Source organism: Ictidomys tridecemlineatus, chromosome 13 (assembly GCF_052094955.1).
Source record: "Ictidomys tridecemlineatus isolate mIctTri1 chromosome 13, mIctTri1.hap1, whole genome shotgun sequence".
Taxonomy (NCBI): domain Eukaryota; kingdom Metazoa; phylum Chordata; class Mammalia; order Rodentia; family Sciuridae; genus Ictidomys; species Ictidomys tridecemlineatus.
The window spans coordinates 91,522,766-91,545,069 of NC_135489.1; the positions used below are offsets into that span (position 1 = coordinate 91,522,766).

At 39.8% G+C, this 22,304-nt stretch overlaps 1 protein-coding gene across 9 annotated transcripts in view; it reads right to left on the reverse strand.

Annotated features, from left to right (window-relative positions):
* The window catches only part of Fancc (FA complementation group C), a 179,275-nt gene that overhangs the window by 33,231 nt on the left and 123,740 nt on the right, over positions 1–22,304 (reverse strand). For all 9 annotated transcript variants that reach the window (XM_078030533.1, XM_078030535.1, XM_078030530.1 and 6 more), the window contains one exon: positions 4,102–4,266. In XM_078030533.1, coding sequence (XP_077886659.1) covers positions 4,102–4,266 — 165 coding nt within the window. The remainder of the gene's footprint in view (positions 1–4,101; positions 4,267–22,304) is intronic.

The window sequence follows — 22,304 nt, forward strand, 5'->3', positions numbered from 1 at the left end:
AGTAGTTGAGATAGCTAGAGTGTGCCACCACACCTGGTTAGTTTATTTTAAAACAACAAATGACAAAACCTATTTCCTTTCTAAATCTTACTTTAATGAAGTCCTGGATAACCTTTCATAGGAAATGAATTTAAAATGTACATTCTTTTCTTTGGTACTGAGGATTGAACCCAGGGGTGCTTAACCTCTGAGCCACATCCCCAGCCCTTTTATATTTTATCTAGAGACAGGGTTTTGCTGAGTTGCTAAGGGCCTCACTAAGTTGCTGAGGCTGGCTTTGAACTTGTGATCCTTCTGTAACAGCCTCCTGAGCTGCTGGGATTAAAACGTGTATTCTAATTTTTAAGAGTTACATGTGAAAATTTAAGCCCTCTTCCTCTGAACTGACTGTAAGAACAACACAGTTTTGAACTTGTTCATTTTCTAAATGCAAAGGCACAATAAAAATCCATCTGAAGACGGAGAAGACCTACTTACAGCATTAAACAGTTCAAAACGAAAATGCCACAAAACCTAGAGAGTAAGAGATGTCTAAAACTCAGGCATGAAAAATACATCAGCCGTCGCTCTAAGATGGCAGAAGTAAAACTCAGCAACGAGAAGACAGACACATGCTCTTGGTTAGGGGACAGAAAGCCTCAACCTCACAGGGATGCCAGTCTCCCCCAATTCATCTGTGCTCCTAACAGGACTCGTTCCTAAATAACATTAGGGGTCTTTCCTGAGGCCAAACTGCGTCCCAAGTTTACTAAGATAAAATAAGCAATAATATGTCCACACATACACATAGATAGATTGAAAATCCACTAAACTAAAACTAGAGGAGAGCCAAGAAGGAACCAGCCTTAATTCACAGTAAACACACTAGAGTCTACCACTTAAACCAAACGGGGCATGAATACCCAGCGGACAAAGAGCCACAAAGGAAGACAAGATAAGCCCCTGCATTCAGACCTAGCACATGACCACAGGCCATCCTGAGCCGGGGGCAGAGGGTGCTTGTGTCCTAGAGCACATTCAGGAGGGTGGCCACTCGTCCTGGAGAGCAGGGAGCTGGCCCTACGTGGCAACACCAATCCCAATGCCAGACCACAGGTTGAAAGCACGGTCAACCAGATCCCCTGAAGCCCTAAACTCTAAGACAAGTGGTGAGATACTTAGGGGACTTTAATTCCTAACTATATGTGAAATGATAAGAACTAGTGTCAATTTTGAGATGTAAGGACTATGTTTTTAGATATGCACTGAATGGAAGGGTCTATGGAGATAAAAGTTCTCCAATTTCTCTTTAAAAGTATTTAAATAACAAAAAAATTTAAAAAATAAACAAAATATTTTAAAAACTATACTTTTAACAAAATCTAATGCTCTTCATAAGTAGCAAATATCATTTTAAAGCTACATCAATAATCCTGTATATGCGTATTGAATTACATATTGTAACCCAAATAAGTACAGTGAAGAAAATTTCTTTGAATAATAAGGAATCACAGCTCTGCACCTTGAATTCTTAAAAAATGAACAATTTGAATTTCATTTTCTGAGACTGCATAGAATCTGGAAATTACTACACCAAGATGGAATTGAGAAGAGAGGAACACTGTTGGATATCACTGCAGAGAAAGCAACTTCCCACATGCTGTGATTCTCAAGGTGGAGTCCACAGAACCCCGTGGGGAAGAGGAGGAACTGAGACCCATTCAGGGCTCTGTTAGGTCCGAACCATTTTCTTAAAAATGTTCCGTGGCATTAACTTTTTCCTCTCATGCTCAGAAGAGTGCCCGTGTGTCATACGGAGGCTGCGTAACACCTGATGGCACTAGGTCTCTAACACTCAGTGGCCAACGTCATGTATTTTCAGAGGTTAACATGGTTACTCTCTTTTCCTCTTCTTGCTTTTGCTCTTTGGTTATACCTGATATATTAGCCAAAAAAAAAAAAAAATCACTATTTTAAAAACCCGATATTTTCCTTTGTGTGTACATGGAAAGATAACAAAAAACAAGTATATTTAGTTAGTTTTTTTCAGCAGTAACTTTTTTTTTTTTTTTTTTTTTGCTACTGGAGATCTAACTCAAGGGCATTTAACACTGAGGCATTTGTATTTTTTGAGACAGGGTCTTGCTAACTTGCTTGGGGCCTTGCTAAATTGCAGAGGCAGGTCTCGAATTCGCATTCCTCCTGCCTCAGCTTAGAGGTGTGCACCACTGTGCCCAGCTGTAGCTCTAGACTTAATACATAGTTCAGATTATTTTGGAATTCACCAATATTTTACTTAAAAACTAAACTTATTTATATTGTATCTTCTTAAGTTTAAGAATGGATTTCTGGCTTTAGAAAGGAGGGTTAAGCTTTGCTTTCTTGTTCCCAGCTCTTTCACCAGAAAGAGGTAACACAACACATGGGAGGGTCCTGTGATTCCCGGGGTGGAGGCCTCTATTCCAGAAAGTGGCTAGACCATAGATAAAGCCAACACGGGAGGAAGTGGTTTCTCATGTGGCTTTAGAGTCTGTAATTCACCTTCTTGGATTCATGGATTTCAACCAAGTCTAAATAAAAGGGAACCAAATGGGCTGGGGGTATGGCTCAGTGGCAGAGCGCTTGCCTAGCATGTATGAGGCACTGGGTTCGATCCTTAGCACCACATAAAAATAAATAAAATAAAGGTGTTCTGCCCATCTACAACTACAAGAAATTTAAAAAGAAAAAAAAAAAAGGTGAAACCAAATGATCTCAAAGTATGTGCTAGATGTGAGCCATGAACATCCCGCCGACAGAACTGTGGCCTGCCTGACGCACAGCCTCACACCTGGCTGGCCTTGTCCAGTGGCTCACAGCGGCCGGTGTGCTCTGATGGGACAGAAGCAGCAGTGGTGACTGGTGACACTGGGAGCGCCCCCTGCATTCCTCAGCGCCCCGCCCTCCTGGGCAGAACTGACCTTTTAGACTGTCAACCTTGAGAGCACTTGTCAAAGTCCTGACAAAAGGAAAGCACACACAGGCTCTTCTGCTCGTGACCCAGGCACCCACACGGACTGCAGCGGCCTTTTCCCCCCTCATGGAAACATACTGAAGAACGACCAGCAGACGATGACCACTCACACTTGGGTCTTTGGCAGATACTTTCACAAAAACTAGCAAAGTGACTGGGTGACCTTAAGGAAAACTAATGACAAAATCTGTGGCTCATGATACGTTGGAGATTTTGAGCAGAAATTAGGATTTGGAAAATCTTGAAGACAACACGAGCTTGGCAGCTTTCCAACATGTAAAGGCATTTCTGATGACACTGGTGGTGACAGTAATGATTTTAAGTTTTCATGCTGCACAATGAATTATTTCTATGTTTGGAGGATCTGCGTAACCAGTCAATGAACCAAGACTTTCCAAATGAACCCTGTGCGACACACCAGTGGGTTTTCATTTAACGGCACACGAAAGGCTCACTGTATAACTGCAGATTCCACAGGGCCATCAATCTCTTAAAAAATGACCATTTTTCAAATTTTGGTGAAGCATCAAAGCAAAATATTCTACAATGTTCCCGCCTTTCCCACCACAAACCTGTGTGAGGCTGAATTTTCTTTAAATACTTCACCCAGGACAACGTGTCCCACCAGATGTAGACATGAGAAACTAGTTGTTACAAAAATGTGAAGACTGCCATTTCTGCCAAACAACTTTTGATTTAGAAAATATCATGATTTTTTCATAAAAATATGATATTTATGTTAACACATGGTCAATTTATTATTTTTTTAAATTAAGTTTTTGTGTTCTTTTTGTGGAACCTGGCATCAAATGCAGGGCCTTCTACCCGCATGCTAGGCAAGTGCTCTACCACCTACTACAGACTAGAAAATATTTTTAAAATGTTAATTTCAAATATGATATAGATAGATAGATTGACTGATAGATTGATCCATAGATAGAACCCATATTAAAAGGCTCTGTGGGATCATCAATAATTTTTAGGAGTGTAAAAAGAGTTCTGAGATCAAAATGCTTGCACAAGGCTGTTGTCTAGCATCCCCAATGCATGGGAGCATTCTAAGTAAAGGAAAAATGGAATGGACAGAAGGCTAAACGGACATTACTTACAGCAAAAAGGCCTCGTTGATGGCGTCAAAGAGCTCGGGCCAGAGGACCTCCTGAGGCGCTTGGCCATGGTAGGTGAGCAGGGCCTCCACCAGGGGTTGACAATCAGGCAGAGTAACAAGAGGGACACAGATGCGTGACAGGGACATCAAACGCTCAGGAGCCATCCTGTGGAAGAAGTAGAATAGGAAATACTCAAATCTGAGAGCCACAAATATTAGAAAGGTCTAAAACCCTGATGTGAAGAGATGGATGGCAGACCCCTGTGCTGGCCTAACAGGGAAGACCTCATAATCAGGACTCCAGGAAGGAGCCCTTGGGCTGCCATCCTGTTGCAGTGTCACCAAGACTTTACCTGGGACCACATCTACAGTCCCCTCCAGCTCACCAGGCTCCAAGGGGACCCCGAGTTCCTGTTCCAAGTGTCCTCCCCAACGCTGCCTCCGTGGACTGGCCCTGAACCCTCCCTCCATCCTGGTCCTGGCCAGATGACCACTGTGCCTGGCTACGCAGCTGTCTCCTGTCTCCCTGCTTCTGCCCTTCCTCCCACTGCTTATCATTAGAAGGTTCCAGCAGCTCTCCAAAACTTCAGACCATGTGACCGTCTGCTCCAGGCCTTGCAGCGGCCTGTCCCCACTCACATGGTGAACAAGTGAAGTCTCTTGCGGACCACACTGCTTCCTGAGACGGGCCCCCTTCTGTTCCATGGGCTCCACCTCCTTCCACTCTTCCCCAGGTCTAAAGCTGCTCTGAAGGCTGCGCCAGGCCCGCTGCTCAGCCTGCCTGTGAGCACAGCCAGCGCCCTCGCTGCTGGAAGGTCTAGATTCAGCACGGCCTTGGCAGTCTTCCCTGGCACGCCCTCTACGCACTGGCCATCATGTGTGGCAATCTGAATTGAAATTAAATAAAACAAAACATCCAGTGCCTCCAAGGTACTGGGCACCTTTCAAGTGCTCGCTGGGTACGTGAGGCCAGCGGATCCAGGCACAGATGAGACAGCAGACAGCACTGCTGCAGGTCCCTCTCACCCACAGAGGGGTGCTCCGCTAAGCTATATCCCAGCCCATTTTGTTTTTGAGACAGGGTCTTGCTAAGTTGTCCAGGCTGTCTTTGAACTTGGTTATCCTCCTGCCTCAGGTTCCCAAGTCACTGGGATTACAGGTATGCGTTACTGTACCCTGTAACCCTCGTTCCCTTTTATAACTAAGTTTTTACTCTTATCAAATTTAGAGATGCAACTCAATCGTCTGTCAAACATCTGTCAAATGGAGATTATGGAAAACAGGGGCATCTCGCTCCCTCATCTCTGGGTAACCACTTCCAACCTCACTCCTCACGTGTTCCATGCAAAGGCCCACCTCAAGGGGACAGCCACCAGATGACACAGAGAAAAGAACCCAGGATGCTGCCCCTGGGGACACACAGGCAGACACACACAGCCAATTTGGAGCATAATCGGCCCGGCCTGCCACCTCTCCTGATCAGTCACCAACTGTTTGTACAGGGCCGATTCCACCTTGCTGTGTGTCTGTACTGAAATGAATACACAGACTGATGGTTCTGTGTAGACCAGACTGCGACATGGCAGTTAAATGGGTGAACCAGACCTATATGACTCAAATACAAAAATCTCAAAAAATAATAATGAATGAAGAAAGCAAGCTGCAGAAAGATAAGCACAAGGCGACGTTACTCTTGCAAAGCCTTGAGATACCCCAAACAACACATCTAAGACGTCACAGTGTCCCCAACACGGCCGGAGGAGTCTCCACCCACTTCTGAGGCATGCCTACTCCTGGGGACGGGAAGGAAAAACAAGAAGGGGCAAAGACACTTTTGACTTTAATTGAAACATTTTATTTTCTTAAAAATATCAATTATACTTATTAATAAAATGTTCGCATTGTAAGATTTGGACAATGGGTACAACACAGATTTTCTGTATGTCAAAGTATCTCACAATTAAATGTTTAAAAACTAAAATACAAGGTTACCAGGTAAAATATGAAAATGAAAAGAGACAATTTGTAATAAAGGAGCTAATTCCTACCTCAGGTTCTTATCCCCAAAACAGCAAAGCAGTGTATGAAAACCTAATCATCTTTAATCAGCCTTAGATTGCTTAATATTTCCCCCCGTCTCTAGAGTACTTTTCCCCTTTATTTATATCTTTCTGAGTTCTTCCCACTATTTATTTGGTTATATTGGTCTCTAAAGAGAGTTATTTGTGCTTTTCATTTTATCAGTCAAATCAATGGAACAATTTCTCAGGTGTGTTCAAATGAAGAATCTGAGTACTTGGGGGTAAACATACTAAAGGCAAAAAATCAAAACATCTTACTAGTTAACAGGATATTGATCTGATCTACCCAGTAAAAGGAAACTGAGAGCATCATTGCTAAATCAATTGCGCCACATAAATTTAACCAAATATGAGTCCAACAAATCGCAAGGAACTGCCCCCCTGTGTGGTCTTGCACTCTGCGGTAGCTTGTTCCCACAAAGCTCCATGTTTGGGACATGTGCACCAAGAGGTGGCACAAAACAGAAGTGGGACTGTCATGGTTATTTCAAGCATGCCAGGAACCAGGAGGCGGGGTGTTCTTACACACAGCCCATGAACTGTGGCCTGTGCACTTGTTCACCTGATTTGGGTGAACAGCAGAATCAGACCCAACTCCAGATGCACTTCTGGAGGCTATCAGGATGACAGGATTAACTGCCAAACTCTTCAACGGGTTCCTCAACTGAACAACTGGTTCCTGTCGTGGGGATCAAACTGCAGAGAGAGAAACGTGGGTCTGACGTTCTATAGATACCAGCCACCAAGCAGTTATTGTTTTTTTGGAACTAGCAAGCACCTGTTCCAGGTCCAAACTCCCCTAACCCCTACTAGGACAGTGGGCTAGGCACTGCTGGCTGATACATTCCTGATGGCTGAAAAGTGTCCATTGGTGCCAGACTGCGCCTTATAATTATCTCTTTGTTGAAGATGCCTGCTTTTCAGAAGCACATGGACAAATTCCTTGGCAAGAAACTAGGTCCAGGGAAGGAGGTCTGTGCTGGCACCTCTGCCAGCCAACAGCAGCATGGGGAAATGGTGATTAGGTTATTCCCGGTGACTGCGAATCTGTGATGTAATCAGAATTCCTAACTGGATTTACTAAGACCAGGCTGAGTCTGTGCTAGCAGAACATCTCCCAACATGAATTTACCCTATGAATCAGCCTCCTTTTATCAGAGAAGACATTCAGCATTTGTGTTTTTTTTGGGGTTGGCTAACTTCACTTAGCTAACTTCACGTATTCTCCAACTCCATCCATTTACCTGCAAATGCCATGATTTTATTCTCTTTTATTGCTGAGTAATATTCTATTGGGTATACATACCACATTTTCTTTATCCATTCATCTACTGAAGGACACTTAGGTTGGTTCCACAGTTTTGCTACTGTGAATTGTGCTGCAATTGATGTGACTGTGACACTGAAGTATGCTGTTTTTAAGTCCTTTGGGTATAGACTGAGGAGAGGGATAGCTAGGTCAAAAGGTGGTTGCATTCCCAGTTTTCCAATGAATCTCCATACTGCTTTCCAGATTGGCTGCACCAACTTGCAGTCCAACCAGCAATGTATAAGCGTGCCTTTTCCCCCACATCCTCGCCAACACTTATTGTTGTTTGTATTCTCAATAGCTGATAGCTGCCATCTGACTGGAGTGAGATGAAATCTTAGTTTTGATTGGCATTTCTCTAATTGCTAAAGATGTTGAACATTTTTTTCATATATTTGTTGGTTGATGGTACATCACCTTCTGAGATGTGTCTGTTCATTTCCATGGGCCATTTATTGATTGGGTTATTTGTTTTGGGGGGGGCCTAGCTTTTTGAGTTCTTTATATACCCTAGAGATTAGTGTTCTATCTTATGTGCAAGTGGTAAAGATTTGCTCCCAAGATATAGGCTCTCTATTCACCTTACTGATTGTTTCTTTTGCTGAGAAGAAACTTTTAGTTTGAAACCATCCCATTTATTAATTCTTGATTTTAATTCTTCCACTATAAGAGTCTTATTAAGGAAATTGGGGCCTAATTCAATATGATAGAGATTTGGGCCTACTTTTTCTTCTATTAGACCCAAGGTCTCTAGTTTAATTCATAGGTTCTTGATCTACTTTGAGTTGAGATTTGTGCCTGGTGAGAGATAGGGGTTTAATTTCATTTTGTTGCACATGGATTCCCAGTTTTCCCAGCACCATTTGTTGAAGAGGCTATCTTTTCTCAAAGTTATGCTTTAGGTGCCTTTGTCTAATTAATAAAACTGTAATTATGTGGGTTAGTCTCTGTGTCCTCTATTCTGTACCATTGGTCTACTTGTCTATTTTGGTGCCAATATCATGCTGTTTTTGTTACTATTGCTCTGTAGTATGGTTTAAGGTCTGACATAGCGATACCATCTGCTTCACTCTTCCTGCTGATTGCTTTAGCTATTCTGGGTCTCTTATTTTTGCAGATGAATTTCATGACTGCTTTTTCTATTTCTATGAGGTATGTCATTGGGATTTTGATTAGAATTGCATTAAATCTGTATAGTGTTTTTGGGAGTACGGTCATTTTGACAATATTAATTCTGCCTATCCAAGAATAAAGGAGATCTTTCCATCTTCTAAAATCTTCTTCAATTTCTTTCTTTCGGGTTCTGTAGTTTTTGTTGTAGAGGTCTTTCACCTCTTTTGTTAGGTTGATTCCCAAGTATTTAAAAAAATCTTTTTGAGGCTACTGTAAATGGGGGTAGTTTTCCTCATTTCTTTTTCAGAGGATTTGTCACTGATGTACAGAAATACCTTTGATTTATGAGTGTTGATTTTGTATCCTGCTGTTTTGCTGAATTCATTTATGAGTTCTAGAAGTTTTCTGGTGAAATTTTTGGGTCTTCTAGGTACTGAATCATATTGTTGGCAAATAGTGCTAATTTGCGTTCTTCTTTTCCTATCTGTACCCCTTTAATTTCTTTCATCTGTCTAATTGCTCTGGCCCGTGTTTCAAGAACTACATTAAATATAAGTGGTGAAAGAGGGTATCCCTTCTTGCTCTAGTTTTTAGAGGGAATGCTTTCAATTTTTCTCCATTTAGAATGATATTGGCCTGGGGCTTAGCATAGATAGCTTTTACAATGTTGAGATATGTTGCTGTTATCCCTAGTTTTTCAGTGTTTTGAACATAAAGGGATGCTGTATTTTGTCAAATGCTTTTTTCTGCATTTATTGAGATGATCATAAGATTCTTATCTTTAAGTCTATTGATGTGATGAATTGCATTTATTGATTTCCATATGTTGAACCAAACTTGCAATCCTGGGATGAACTCCACTTGATCATGGTGCACTATCTTTTTGTTATGTTTTTGTATTTGATTTGCCAGCATTTTATTGAGAATTTTTGCATCTATGTTCATTAGAGATACTGGTCTGAAGTTTTCTTTCTTTGATGTGTCTTTACCTGGTTTTGGAATCAAGGTGATATTGGCCTCATAGAATGAGTTTAGAAGTGCTCCATCTTTGACTATTTCCTGAAATAAATTGAAGAGTATTGGTATTAGTTCTTCTTTAAAGGTCTTGTAGAACTTGGCTGGGTATCCATTTGGTCCTGGGCTTTACTTGGTTGGTAGGCTTCTGATGGCATCTTCCATTTCATCTCTTGAAATTGATCTGTTTAAATTGTGTATATCATCCTGATTCAATCTGGGCAAATCATATGACTCTAGAAATTTGTCAATGCCTTCAATATTTTCTATTTTACTGGAGTACAGGTCTTCAAAATAATTTCTAATTATCTTCTGTATTTCTGTAGTGTCTGTTACATATTTCCTTTTTCATCACATATGTTAGTAATTTGAGTTTTCTCTCTCCTTCTCTTCATTAGCATGGCTAAGCATTTGTCATTTTATTTGTTTTCAAAGAACCAATTTTTTGTTTTGTCAATTTTTTCAATTGTTTCTTTTGTTTCAATTTCATTGATTTCAGCTCTGATTTTAATTATATCCTGTCTTCTACTGTTTTTGGTGTTGATTTGTTCTTCTTTTTCTAGGGCTTTGAGATGTAGTGTTAAGTTATTTATTTGTTGACTTTTTCTTCTTCTAAGGAATGAACTTTCCTCGTAATACTGCCTTCATAGTGTCCCAGAGATTTTGATACGTTGTATCAGTGTTCTCATTTACCTCTAAGAATTTTTTAAATACTTCCTTGATGTCTTTTGCAACCCATTGTTCATTCAGTAGCATATTATTTAGTCTCCAGGTGTTGGAGTATCTTTTATTTCTTATTTTATCATTTATTTCTAATTTCATTCCATTATGATCTGATAGAATGCAGGGTAATGTCTCTACCTTTTTATATTTGCTAAGAGTTGCTTTGTGGCATAATATATGATCTGTTTTAGAGAAGGATATATATGCTGCTGAGAAGAAAGTGTATTTATTCACTGAAGGATGAAATATTCTATATATATCAGGTAAGTCTAAGTTATTGATTGTATTATTGAGTTCTATAGTTTCTTGTTCAGCTTTTGTTTGGGTGATCTATCCAGTGAAAGAGATGTGTTAAAGTCACCCAGCATTATTGTGGTCTGTTTGACTCTTGAACTTGAGAGGAGTTTGTTTGATGGACATTTGTATGCTCCATTGTTTGGGGCATATAAATTTATTCGTGTTACGTCATGTTGATGTAGAGTTCCCTTAAGCAGTATGAAATATCCTTCTTTACCCCTTTTGATTAACTTTGGCTTGAAGTCGGCTTTATTTGATATGAGGATGGAGAGCCCTGCTTATTTCTGCAGTTCATGTGAGTAGTATGACTTTTCCCAACCTTTCACCTTGAGTCTGTACAAGTTTTTTCCTCTGAGATGAGTCTCTTGGAGGCAGCATATTGTTCGGTCTTTTTATTTTTTTTAAAATTCAATCTGCCAGTCTATGTCTTTTGATTGGTGAGTTTAGGCTGTTAACATTCATAGTAATTATGGAGACATGATTTGTATTCACAGCCATTTTTGTTAATTTTTATTATTTAACTTGACTTGGTTTTCTCTTTGATTAGTTCTTCATTTTGTGCAATATCTCCCTTTGCCAATTTTCATTGTCATTTTTCAATTCCTCTTCATGGAATATTTTGCAGAGGATGTACTATAGTGCAGGTTTTTGAGTTGTAAATTTTTTTAACTTTTCTTTATCATGGAAGATTTTAATTTCATTATCAAGTCTAAAGCTTAATTTTGCTGGATATAAGATTCTTGGTTGGCAGCCTTTTTTTTTTCAGAGCTTGATATATGTTGTTCCAGGATCTTCTAGCTTTCAGGGTCTGGGTTGAAAAATCTGCACATAATCTAATTGGTTTCCCCCTATATGTAATGAGTCCTTTCTCTCATGGATTTTAATATGCTGTCCTTATTCTCTATTTTAGGCATTTTCATTATAATGTGCCTTGGTGTGGATCTGTAACTTTGTACATTTGGCATCCTGTAAGCCTCCTGAATTTGGTTTTCCAATTCATTCTTCTTGTTCAGAAAATTTTCTGATATTATTTCATTGACTAGATTGCTCATTCCTTTGGTTTGGAACTCTATGCCTTCCTCTATCCCGGTAACTCTTAAATTTGGGCTTTTAATGTTATCTCATACTTCATGATTGTTCTGCTCATGGTTTCTTACCATTTTCACTGTGTGGTCTACATTCTTTTCAAGATTATATATTTTGTCTTCATTGTCTGAGGTCCTGTCTTCCAAGTGGTCTATTCTGTTGGCGATGTTTTCAATTGAACTTTTAATTGGGTTTATTGTTTCTTTCATTCAAAGGATTTCTGTCTTTTTTTTTTCTTTTTTTTTTTACGATTTCTATCTTCTTATTGAAGTATTTTTTGCTTACTGTATTTGCTTATGTAGCTCTTTGTCAAATTGATGTCTTTTTGACTGTATTTTCTCTCTTATATCATCCTTTATTTCACAGAACATTTGAATTATGTACATCCTGAACTCCTTCTCTGTCATTTCTTCTGCTGTGCTTACCATGGATTCTGATAACGTGGTATCCTGATTTGATTGGGGAACTTTTTTCCCTTGTCTTTTCATAGTACTTGTGTGTCTTCCCTTCTAGCACTGTGGATCCTAGGTGTTATCATTTTTATCCTATAGAGTTATAGTGCCTCCAGGGATCCAATACTTCTCCTCTGCGGTGAAGGACAATGTTAACAGAACCCAATATAAACAATATACACCCTAAAAACAAATGTTTGCTATTAAGGCATTTACAGTGTGGTCACAATGTACAGAAATAGTGAATTAAATTATTATCTACAATATACTCAGTAGGTTTGTAAAAAGGTTTACAGTTTCTGACAGTGGACCCAGGATGAGGAGTACAATGATATGCCGAGAAGGTAGGAAATGAGAATATAGAGTTATTATATCTTAGGAAGTGTGAAAGAGAAACCTAAAGAGGAAGATTAGGAGCAGGAGAAGGGAGAGGCAGTTATTTGGTATACAAGTTAAGTGGGAACACACAGAGTTCATAAAACAAAAACACATATATATATTAAGAAAAGAAAAAGGGTTAAAATAGTAGAAATTGGTGGGGGGGAAAAAGAAAAGAAAAAAGAATATTCAACATAGCTGTAATATACTATTCAGACATCCCAGTCCTCAAAATCCTAATTCATGCAAAGTAGTTGGTTTCACATATATTGGGGATATGAGGGTGGGAGAATAGAAAGGGAGAGGGAAAAAAAATCTTGAAGGAAGAAACCGGGACTATTTTGGTTGGAGATCAGTATCTTTCCTGCTTCCCTTCTCATCCAATAGATGGGGTCGTCTGTTGTAAGCTGGTGTCTCTGCTCTCAGGATGGTAAGATAATCAGGGTGTCTCTATGCTGGGGTAGCAGCTGCTGGGGAGAGGGGAAGTTAGAAATGGGGTACCTGGCCATCCAGAGTGCCAACCTGAGCAATGCACCCACTGAAGATGGTGATGAAGGTGACCCAAGAAGGAGGCACCTGCTTTCAGCCAAGGGGTGTCAGGTTGGGTGGGGGAAGTGGGAGATGGCGTTGGACAATGAGTTCAGAGATGAGCTCTATGGCATGTAGCATGTGGCTGTTGGCTGATTTCAGAGCTTGTGTGAGGTTCTCGGGTGCAGGCAGGCCACTGTGTGTAGGGAACTATCTCCACTGCCGCAGAGTCCCAAGATGGAGGTGACTGGGGAGCCCCACGTTGGTAGATGGGGGTCTACACAGGAGTGGTGACTGGAGTACCTGCTTGTGGTAAGCTACCGGGAGTCCTGCATGGGAGCAGTGTCCGTAATTTCTGCTCAGGTGGGTGGCCGAAAGTACTGAAACTGATGGTCCTGCTGGGGTACTGGTAGTCCTGTGTGGGCGAGGTACCCCATCAAAGGAACAAAAAATCTGACGCTGAGGCCTGGAGCCCTGTAGGGGCATGGCGTATTCTCACTATTTGAGTCTCAGGTCATGGAGCGACACCGAATGCTGCCTCCCTCTGGCCTGCCATCTTGGATCTCCTCCATGTCTTTTTCTTTATCTCAAAGAATTTTAGAATTCAACAAGATACATTTTTTGTAGGTACTTTTCTAAACGTGCTGAGGCCATATACAGTTTTCAGGGAAATGCAAAGTCTTCTTGGAGTTCTTTTTCGTGTATCAAAAGCCTGAACTTAAAAAGCAACTCAATGCCCATTCTTTGTGAGTGCTTTGATGAGTTTTTAAAGTCTTATTTTTAAGAGCTAAAACCAGGAAGTTCTGTTTGCCATCCATAAAAGAACTTGTACCCCTAAAATCGGTGACGGACTCAGCCTCGAGTCCACAGTTCTCTAGTGAACTGTGAAGTCAGCCACGCTCGTTCTTGTGTCTTGAGGAGAAACTGACTTCATGACATCAGGTGGCAAAATGGCACTGTGATGACACTTAAAAGACAGCTGCCAAGCATGGGGAGCCACCGTGATTGTCCTCATTCCTAGTCAGGACAGAGGTGAGGATACTCCATAACTTTCTCTCACATATCTGAAGCCATTTGATTTACAAATCAAAAAGGCTACGTCAGAGTCCACCAGTGGGTAGGCTACTATGCTTAACTCTAGGGCATTCCTGTCCATTTGTGCAGTGAAGAGTTATCATGTTTTTCCTTTCACTAGCATAAAAGTACAAGCAGCCAAATATCCCCCAAATTTAAACATTATCAACAATGCCGTGCTGTCTTTCTGCGCCCCCCTCCTCAAGGGTTGGGTGTATGTATATATGTATGTGTGTATATACATATATTTTTTTAATTTTATTTTTTTACTTTTTGCTACTTGAATATTTGAAGTTCATTTCAAAAGATCAAAAAAGCCTTGTAGAAAATATAGAAATTGATCTCATAACTTCATACACACAGATCATCAAAGGAACAAAAAATCTGGGAGTCAATTTAATTTATTTTTTGCATTATTTTTAGAGGCCTGATAGATGGTCTTGTCATTGCATTTTAAATAGAGTTTCACTTGCCACCAAGTAAAATCAACAATTTAATGACAGAATGTTTAAATTCTCTCTTGTTCTTTGCAACAAACTGTCTGGGAGGAGGACATTAGGGTCCCTGGGAGCACTGCCAGCGGCCCATGTACTCCTGTGGTCTGTGGCAGCCAGGACGGAGGCTGCGACACAACACTGGGGGAGGCAGGTGCCCTGGATTCTGTGTGGCACTTGCTGGAGAGCTGCTCTGGCTACAAGGTAGCTGGAATGCCCAGGGCAACCAGCCTGAAGGAAGCTGCACCCTGCGACCTGTGTCCAGGCCCTGGCAAGCTGTAGGCCAAAGGAGGAGCTGCAAGGGCCACACCCCGAATCCACAGAGGGCTGCCTGTGGTCTGCTGCGTCTGGTAGCCCCAATACTACCTCAGTTTATAGGAGCCTTTAAAGTACTTCTAGTACCTATACTGACCACAGGAAGAAAGGATGTTGACAACTCTGCCTTATTCCTGACCTCGGAGGGAAAACTCAGTTTTTCTCCACTGAGTATGAAGTAAAAATACCTTCATTATGTTGAGATAATTACTTTCTATTCCCAGTTCATCGAGTGTTTTATCATGAATGGGTGTTGAAGTCTGTCGAGCGCTTTTTCTGCATTAACAGAGATGTTTCTGTGGTTCCTCTCCGCCATCTTCTTGATGTGATTCATGGATGGGCCCCTGTATGTGGGCCACCCTGCATTCCAGCAGTGAACTCCACTCAGTCATGCATAATCCTTTTCATGTGCTGTTGACTTCAGTTTTTAGAATTTTGCCAAGAATTTCTGTAGCAAGACTCACCACAGACGTTAATCTATTTTCTTTTAGTAGCTCTGCTTGATTTTGGTGTCAGGGTAATGCTTGCCCATGAATCTAGTTGGAAAGTATTCCTTCTTCTTCAATTTGTTGAAAGTCTGAGAAGGACAACTATTAATTCTTCTTTGAATGTTTAGTAGAATTCTTCTTTAAATGATCGGGATAAGCCATTGGGTCTTGAATTTTCTTTGTTCAGCAATTCTGAATAACTGATTCTGCCTCTTTAAATGGTTATAAGTCTGTTCAGATTTGGGGGGGCACTGAAGATTGGATACAGGGGTGCTGTACCACTGAGCTATATTCCCAGACCATTTTTATTCTGAGACAGGGTCTCTTTAAATTGCTGGGGTTGGCCTGGAACTTGTGATCTTCCTGCCTCAGCTTCCTGAGTAGGTGGGGTTATGGGTGCCAGCAGGCCCAGCTATTCAGATTTCATTCAGGTTTTTTATTTCTTCATGCCTCAGTCTTATAGATTGAATGTTTCTAGAAAATAATCCATTTGTTCTGGGTTTTCCCAATATGTTGGAAAATAATTGCTTACCGTAGTCCCTTATGATTTTTTTTCCATCACAGGATATTGAATGGGGTCTTCTACCACTGAACAGCATACCTAGGCCTTTTATTTACTTACTTACTTCCTTATTTAGAGACAGTTGTCTCAAAGATATTTTCTAAGTTCATTGTGATTTCTTTGACCCACTAGTTAACACTGTGTTAATTTACACATATATGTGTGAATCTTCCAGTTTTCCTTTTGCTATTGCTTTCTATATTTGCTTCATGGTGATTAGAAAAAAAGCCTAATATAACACCCACCTTCTTAAATTTATGACTTGTTTTGTGGGCTAACATGTGGCCTATCTTGGAGAATGTTCCAAAGGTCCTTGAGTTGTGCTATTCCTGGGTGGAGTGTTCTGGGTATGTTCACTAATTCCAATTGACCTTCTGCATTGCTTAAATTCTGTTGTTTTTTTTTTTTGTTGTTGTTGTTGTTTTGTTTTTATTGATCTTCAGCCTGACTAATGATCTAACATTGGAAGTGGGATACCGAAATCTCCTACTATAATTGTTACTATTTCTCCCATCAATTTCTTCCTTCCTTCCTTCCTTCCTTCCTTCCTTCTTTCTTTCTTTCTTTCTTTCTTTCTTGAGGGAGGGGTCTTTGGGATTCATCACTTAGCCACATCCCCAGCCCTTTTTATTTTTTATATTGAGACAAGCTCTTGTTAGGTTGCTTAGGGTCTCCCTAAGTTGCTGAGGCTGCTCTGAACTTGCAATCTTCCTGTCTCAGCGTCCTGAGCCACTGGGATGACAGAGTGTGCCACCTCACCAGGCTCTTCCATCACTCCTATCGGTGTTTGCCTCACACATTCGGGTGCTCTGCTGTTAAGTTCATGTGTATTTATAATTGCTGATCCTCCTGGTGAACCGACAGTTTTATCGTCATACAACTTCCTCCTTGTCTCTTAGGAAGACGTCTGATGTCAGTAGGGCTACTCCAGCGCTCTCTGGGTTACTATTTCCATGTTACATCTTTTTCCACCCTTTTACTTTCAGTCTGTTTGTGCTCTGATATCTAAAGTGAGCCCCTTGTACACATCATGTAGTCGGGTATAATTTAACCTTCTATTTAGAGACACTTTTGCTTTTGAACAAGGAGTTTAGTCCATATTCATTTAAAAGTAAGTGTGTCAACTATCTTCCTCATCTAGTTATGAATTTTGTTCTGCTGCTGCTTTTCCTATGTCTCCTGCTTTGACTGCTCTCTCACTTTCCTCTGTGAACCTTCTGCAGGTATTATCTTTGCTGTTACAATGCAGTTTACAAAAAGCACCTTAAGAGTGTTAATAACATATTACAAATTAATAACTTTAATCACATACAAAATTCTACTCATTTACATCTCCTCCCCAGTTGGTATCAACTTCACAAATCATAATTTTAAGAGTCACATAGTTTTAGTTATTTTATGCCTTTATCCTTTAAGTTCTGGGCCAGTATTAAAAGCAATTCATGTACCAATATTATTATAGTACTACAGGACTTGGCATTTATCTATATATTCAATTCACCTGTACCAGAAAGCTTTATATCTTTGTATGCTTTTATTTTGCTGTTTAATGTCCTTTGATTTCAACATGAAAAACCCTGTTTAACAATTCTTGCGAGGTAGGTGTGGAGGTGATAAACTCCCTTGGTTCTGATTATTTGAGAAGGTCTAATTTCTCCTTTATTTATTCCTTATTTCTCCTTTATTCCACACTCTCTGGCTGTGATATTTCTGCTGAGAACTCTACTGGTAGCCTTATGGAAGCTCCCCTGTACAAGAAGAGTCAGTTTTCCATGTTGCTTTTAAGATTTAACTTCTGATAGTTTGATTATAGACATCTTGATGTGGGGTTCTTTGGATTCATCCCACTTGAAGTCCTTTGAGCTTCTTGAATCAGGATGTCCGATACCTTCCTCAGATGGGGAAATTCTGCTGTGTTTCTTCATGTATGTGCTCCATCCACTCCTTCTCCTGGGGCTCCTACACTTACACATTGTTCTACTTGATGTTGTTGCTTAAGTCCCTTGGATTTCGGTTATCATCCTTCATTCTTCTCTTTGTTCCTCTGACTTAATAATTTCAAATGGCTTGTTTTTGTGTTTTCTTTCTTCTGCTAAATCAAGTGTGCTATTGAATCCTTCTAGTGAGTTTTTCAGTTTAAGTATCTTATTATTTAGAATACAAATTCGGTACTGAGATTTGTTTGATTATTTTTTATAATTTCTATCTCTTTGTTGATATTCTCATTTTATTTCACATACTGTTTTTCTGATTTTGTTTAGTTGTCTATCAATGTTCTCTTACAGTACACTTGAGACTCTTGAAGATAATTATTTGAATTCTTTGTCAGGTAATTCATAGATCTCCATTCCTTTGGGGCTGTTTTAGGAGGTTTAATCATTTGATTAGGCTGCAATTCCCTTTTTCTTTGTGTGTCTTGTTATTTTTATGGGCTTGTAGTTTTCTGGGGGAAAAAAAAAAAGATAACCACCACCTCTCTCAGTCTTTCCAGGCTGGATTCGCACAAGGGAAGACCTCCACCAATCAGCCCAATTAGAGTTTCGGGGAATCCCTCTAATCTTTTCCAAGAAGGTGTTGTCTTTATATTTGTGCATTTAATTTACAAATTATAGAGCTTCACTTTTTATTTTTCAAGAGCTTATAATCTTTTGCTCCCTCTGGTGTGCACAGGTGGTACTGCAGTTTCACTGGCACTGCAACAAGCAGCTGAGCTTTTCATGATCCCCAAGCATCCGAAGTATTGCAGTTTCCAGTCAATGCTACAAGTCAGACAAGAAAGAAAACAGTCGTTCTGGCAGCCCCCCGAAGAGCCAGAATGTTAGATGCACATTCCACTCTTCTTTTTCTCCCAAGGTAGAGGCCATAGCTGGTCACTTTCTCCCCATCTTACTGAGCTGGTCCAGCCTCCAGAAGCAGCATGGTCAGTTCTTTAGTGCTACAACAAATCACTGAGCTTTCTTTGTCCGCTGTGGCCCCAAGGTATCCACAGCATGCTGGCTCCCCAGTGGTCCTCTGAGTCAGCTCAATCAGAAACCAGCTCCTTGGACAGTTCCCTGAAAAGCTGAAATGTCGGATGTGTGTTCCAATCCTCTAGTTCCTTTCAGAGAGGAGTTGTAAGCTGGGCTTTTCCTTGAGTCCTGATCATGTGTGCCAGTGGGGGAAGTGGTTATCACTAAGGATACGACAAGGTTTTTCTTACCCATTTCAATGTGGATGTTCTTGACTTGGAATTTGTCTGCAGCTTGGTGACTTCTTAATTCTCTAAGTTCTCAAGATGGCTGTTTTGGCCACATACTATTTTTTTTTTCTTTTTTCCAGCACACATTTTGTATGTGTGTATGTATGTATGTATGTATGTATGTATTTAATTATTAGTTGTTCAAAACATTACCACATACTACTTTTAAGCTGATGTCTCTGTGGGAGAATGAGACTCAGGCTTCCTATTCTGCCATATTTTTAATGTCATTCCTGAATAATTTCTTTAATGTTTACTATCCATTGAGTTTTCTTCTTTGGTAATGATCTGCTTGTGTTCCTTGCCCATTTCCAGAGCAGAGTATCTGCCTTTTATAACTGGTTTGTGGTAGTCCTTCCACACATTGCATACTAACTTTTTTATCAGTTTTATAAGTTGCAAACATCTTCCAAGTCTGTGATTGGTTATTTCCAGGTGTTAACAGTGTTTTATTATTATTGTTGCTATTATTATTTTGTTTATTCCTAGTTGATTTAAAAAAATTTTTTAACTATATGACATTTTGGGAGTCTGGTGTAGAGAGTGTATACACACTGATCTTACCCATTTTTAAGTTCCCTTTAAAATTTTTCAGATTATATAATTCAAAAGATAAATTATTCAACATAATCGACGTCTTTACCTGACATGTAAATAAGTGCATCTAAATATTCTTCTTGCTCCCTAGAGATTCTTGTTTTTTAGGCATACATCATAATACTACAAAATTGATCTATTTTAAGTGTACTGTTCAATGATGTTAATATATTTCCTCAGTTAGAAAATCACCAGCATCAGCATCATCTAGCTTTAGAACATCCCCATCACCTTAGAAAGCTCCCAAGTGTTCATTTGTAGGAATTTCTTCCCCTTCTGTTCCTTCCACAAGCCCAAACAACCAATTTCTTTTCTGTGTCTATATCTACCTATTCTGAGTATTTCCTACAAATGGATTCATAATATCTGTGGACTTTTGTGAGTGAATTCGTTCACTCAGATTCTTTCTGAGGCTCATCCACATTTGCAGCCTGGGTCAGTTCCTTCTTGCTGAGGAAAATTCTTTTATGTGTGGAAATACCAGCTCTGTTTAACCTTTCATGAGTGGAGGGATATCTGGGTTGCTCCCACTTTTTGTCTGCTACCAGTAATACTATGAACATTTATATAGAGCATGTGGGTGCTTCTTAGCTATTTGTATATACTTTTTGGTGAAATCTGTATTTCAATCTTTTGCCCATTTTAAATTGAGTTATTGTCTTATTGCTGACTTCTTCATATATTCTAGACATGGAGGCCTAAGCAGACATGTGACTTGAAGTATTTTCTTAGTCTGTGATTTTTTTTTTATTTATTATAAGATGGTAAACAGGTTTTTTGGGGGGCGGGTGGTGCTGGAGATTGAACCCAGGGCGTTGTGCATGGTAGATAAGGGCTCTACCACTGAGCGATACCCCCAGCCCTATAAAATTTGTTCTTCCATTCACTTGTTGATGATCCTTTGGATTAGTTCTGATTCAGAAGTATTTCAAATGAAGCAGCTATGAACATTCACACACAAGTATCAGTGAGTGTCTGTGTGTTCACTGGTTATGAGAAAAGACACAACATTGGACTGCCAAGTTGCACAGCAAGTTATGCTTCACCCTAGTCAGTTGTCACAAGTGGTGTACCATTCACATTCCCGTGAGCTGTGGAGAGGAGGTGCACATCTTGGGCAACACAGGCGAGGGCTTTACACTTTAGTCATCTGAGGGACTATGAGGTGGTATCTCATCTGATTTTTTTTTCTTGTTTAATTTTTTACTGTGGTAAAACATATAACAGTTACTATTTAGCTATTTATAAGTGGTAATAATTCACTGACATTAAATATAGAACATACAGCATTGTCTTCTCCTCACTATTATCTATACCCATTTGTAACATAAACTTTTAACACATTAAACAATAACTCCCTTTCTATCCTTCCTCCAGCCCCTGGAAACCTCTATTCTGCTTTCTGTCTCTAATGAATGTGCCTATTCTAGGATCTCATATAAGTGAAATTAAACACTATTTGTCCTGTGTCTGGCTTCTTTCACTAAGCAAGATGTTTTCAAGGTCTGCCCATGTTCTTGAACATATAAAAATTCTATTCCTTTTTATAGTTGAACAGTATTACATTGTATAGGATAAACTACATTTGCTTCTCCATTCAACTGATGATGGACATTTGGATTGTATCACCTTTCAGCTACTGTGGCTAATGAACATTTGTATACAGATGTCTGCTAGAGCTCCTGCTTTTGATTCTGGTATTGATTCAATGTTCAACATTTTGGGGAAGCACCAAACTGTTTGCACAGTAGCTGCATCTACTTATATTCCAACCAGTAATGCACTGGGGCTCCAATTTCTCTGCAATCCTCACCAACTCTTGTCTTCCACTTTTTTCTCTATTATTATTATGGTCACCCTACGAGGCGTACAGTGGTATTTCACTTGCATTTCCCTAATGGTTAGGGATGTTGAGTGTCCTTCCATGAGCTCATTATTCAAGTCCTCTACTTTTTCCTTGTTTGTATTTTTTGTCTTGCTTTGCTTTGGTTTTGGTTTGGTTTTGGTTTTTGTTGTTGTTGTTGTTTGAGGTATGCTGGGGATCAAAATCAGAGCTGCCAGAGCACCTAGGCTTCACTACTGAACAACATCCTCAGCCTCTGCCCATTTTTGAACTGGATTTTTTGTTATTATATATTCTAGATACCAATTCCTTGTTTAGAGATACTATCTGCAAAAGTGTTCATTCAATTTGGTAGGCTAACTTTTGCTTCCTGGTAGGGTTCTTTGAATCTTTGAAGTAAGTTTTATGTATTTATTTGTTTGTTTATTTATTGTGCTGCAGATCAAATCCAGAGCCTTGTGCATGTCAGGAAAGAACTCTAGTACTGAGCAAAAATATATTCCCAGCAAAAAGTTAATTTTAATAAAGTCCTATTTGTATATTTTTTCTTTGTTGCATATATTTTTGTGTCATATCTAAAAAACCATTGCCAAGGGCTGGGGTTGTAGCTCA